Source organism: Macrobrachium rosenbergii, chromosome 20, assembly GCF_040412425.1.
Source record: "Macrobrachium rosenbergii isolate ZJJX-2024 chromosome 20, ASM4041242v1, whole genome shotgun sequence".
NCBI classification, from domain to species: domain Eukaryota; kingdom Metazoa; phylum Arthropoda; class Malacostraca; order Decapoda; family Palaemonidae; genus Macrobrachium; species Macrobrachium rosenbergii.
In genome coordinates this window covers 25,057,501-25,060,000 of record NC_089760.1, presented here as the reverse complement: position 1 = coordinate 25,060,000, position 2,500 = coordinate 25,057,501, and the positions used below count along the sequence as shown (strand labels likewise).

Sequence of the window (2,500 nt, the reverse complement as noted above, 5' to 3'; positions counted from 1 at the left end):
TATATTACATGAGAGAATTCATTAAAAAGACGACTAACTTGATAATACATCTTATCATTGCCTGGCCTTAATATAAGGGAAAATAGAAACGTGGTTTTGTTTGAAGAGGAAAAGCTGAGTTGTGACTGATAAAAACTTTACGAAAAGTAAATTTGCTAAGAAAAAAATAAAACAGAACTAAAATTTTAAGAATTCTGAGAAAAGAATACGGAATTTGAGACAGTTTTATTCATTTTTTACTTGTTTATTTATTTGTATATTTATTCATTGTTTTTTTTATGCGCAGATTGTGGAAGTATATCTGAAAAATCAAGAATAAAAAATTGACGTGTGGTTTGCTGTTGCAAACAAACAAATTACGTAAGAGTCTTAAAGGTCACTGCCATTTTAGTAACCCTAGCAGTAAGAGGCAGAGTGCGTTCAACGGGTGGAACGGGTAGAAGATCCAGTTACCTAACATGGAAAGGTTTAGGATGGGGAGCCGTTATAGGGCGAGGTGCGAGAAAGTAGTGAAAAGGCATAGTAAAAATGAAATACTAGGGCAAGGGAAAAAAATGCTTGGAATTGTACTTTATGTCCATAAAAAGGATGAACTGCAGAAGTAATGGAATAACTAGGAGGAAATGTTTGTCACTGAAATAATGGGTAAAGTATTACGACCGAGGGATATAACAGCTGGAAGTCCCTTTTTTTAAAAATGAGCACAGTACACACTGAAGAAATTAAATCGGTTTTCATACAGGAAGAGAAGTATTAAAGCAAAGGAACTGAAACAGCAGGAATGCGATTACTCTCTTGTAATTGTATTTATTATTAGACTTCTGCTTGGGCGAAGGAACATTCTGAGTAATATAAAGTAGGAATCACGTATCGTCAACATTGTCTGTAAGTGAAGAGTCACTGGCCGAGAATCTACCGTTATACGTTCCAAACCAGTCTTGAGTCCCCCGTAGCTGAAGAGTACTCCTGAGGTGTCCTGGTGAAAAGAGATCTTGAAGAACACATTCAGCAGACTTCCGTCGCCAAGGGAAGAAGAAGAAAATCATGACGGCGGTCGCTCTTTTGGCGATCATTGTCGCCTGCTTTCCAGGGATTCTCGCGCAGACGACAGAGATAGGTAAGGCAATGTCTTGCCCTGAATCTTATATTAGATTATTGGTTGATTTGTGCTTTTATATTATTTTTTCGGCATTACTGACGCCGAAGTTGCTGGTGGATAATAGAACTAAGAGCTTCCCGTTTCGCAGCTCTTGGAGATCATTTTGTTTAAGACCGTTTCAAACGTGTTTGTATGTTTTACAATAGCTTTATTCATTGCTCAGTTTACATTGCCTAGGATTTCCTACCTTTCCTTCTTTGTCTTAAAAATATTTGTAAGTTTTAACAATTTGTCAGGTACTCTTTTCTCAAAAAGACTTGATAAATACTTCATGTCAGGAGGAAATATTCGCTGTTCATTTGTGACTCTCATCAATCTCCATTTTAACAGATTCTGTTGCTTGCCAGTAAATCATTTTTTACAACAACAAAACGTAGCAACTAGGCATCGCTAACAGTTCAAAATAAGAACGAGTGACTTATTTTTGTCGTACTTTATTTTGTATCAGGCCTGGCAATGTAAGAACTTTGCATATAGGCTAAAGTAGAAGAAAACGTTATTTTGTTGCTTCAAAATAAAATAATGCTTTGTTGTCAGGTGCTTACTGTAGTGGAATTCGTAATCTTTGGGTAGGAGGAGGGTTCTCTCATTCTGTGTAGAGGTGCAGGAATGACAACTAGACCTATACTTTTCTACATAGTGGTTGGCACCAAACATTAAAACAAAGGCACGTATCAAAGGCCTTCGGTCGGTATTCAAGTCTAGCTCTTCTCGGTGATGCAGCCAGCCCATAGCAACAGTGACCTGGTTACCTCTTGACCTCCAACCACTTTTGTTTAATATACTTATCGCTACAAGTCTATATCTGAGCAGTAACTAAACAAGGAAGCTTTCACATTCTGTCGCTGGAATATCTGTGCGTCGTTTCGAATCCTATCACGGGAGGTTAAAGCCTCTGCATTCTTTCTAAGTCTATATATATAAGCTTGTGGGGATAAGCCCACTTTAAAAAGTGAACGGAAATCGAGGACTTAAGAGATCATTATAAAGGCAACTTACAGTAACTTTGTAAAGTTTAAACAAAAATCAATATATCCTCATAATTAAGTCTTGGGCGCGTTCTTTTTACTGAAAATTATAAATAAACACCTATTTTGGCTAACTTCAATTCAATATTGTAGAAAGAATTAAAGAGTTTGTCCTCACTTCTGATTACTCGAGGTTAATAAGGCAATATTGATTAGGTAGGTCTATTTGGGTGATGGTAGCATCTTAATTCTACATGGGACTGTAGGCTACAGCAGAATTAAGCACCTTACGAAGTAGGCTACATACGATAAAATAAGTCTCTGTACGCGTTTATTAAGTTTAGATATTTCACTCTGTAAGTGTGTATCGCAT

General features: G+C 36.8%; 1 protein-coding gene across 1 annotated transcript in view; it reads left to right on the top strand.

Annotated features, from left to right (window-relative positions):
* The first annotated feature begins 982 nt into the window (after positions 1–982).
* The window catches only part of LOC136848909 (uncharacterized), a 96,885-nt gene continuing 95,367 nt past the window's right edge, over positions 983–2,500 (top strand). The window contains exon 1 of the mRNA XM_067121732.1: positions 983–1,117. Within this exon, the coding sequence (XP_066977833.1) occupies positions 1,045–1,117 (73 nt within the window). The 5' untranslated portion in view covers positions 983–1,044. The remainder of the gene's footprint in view (positions 1,118–2,500) is intronic.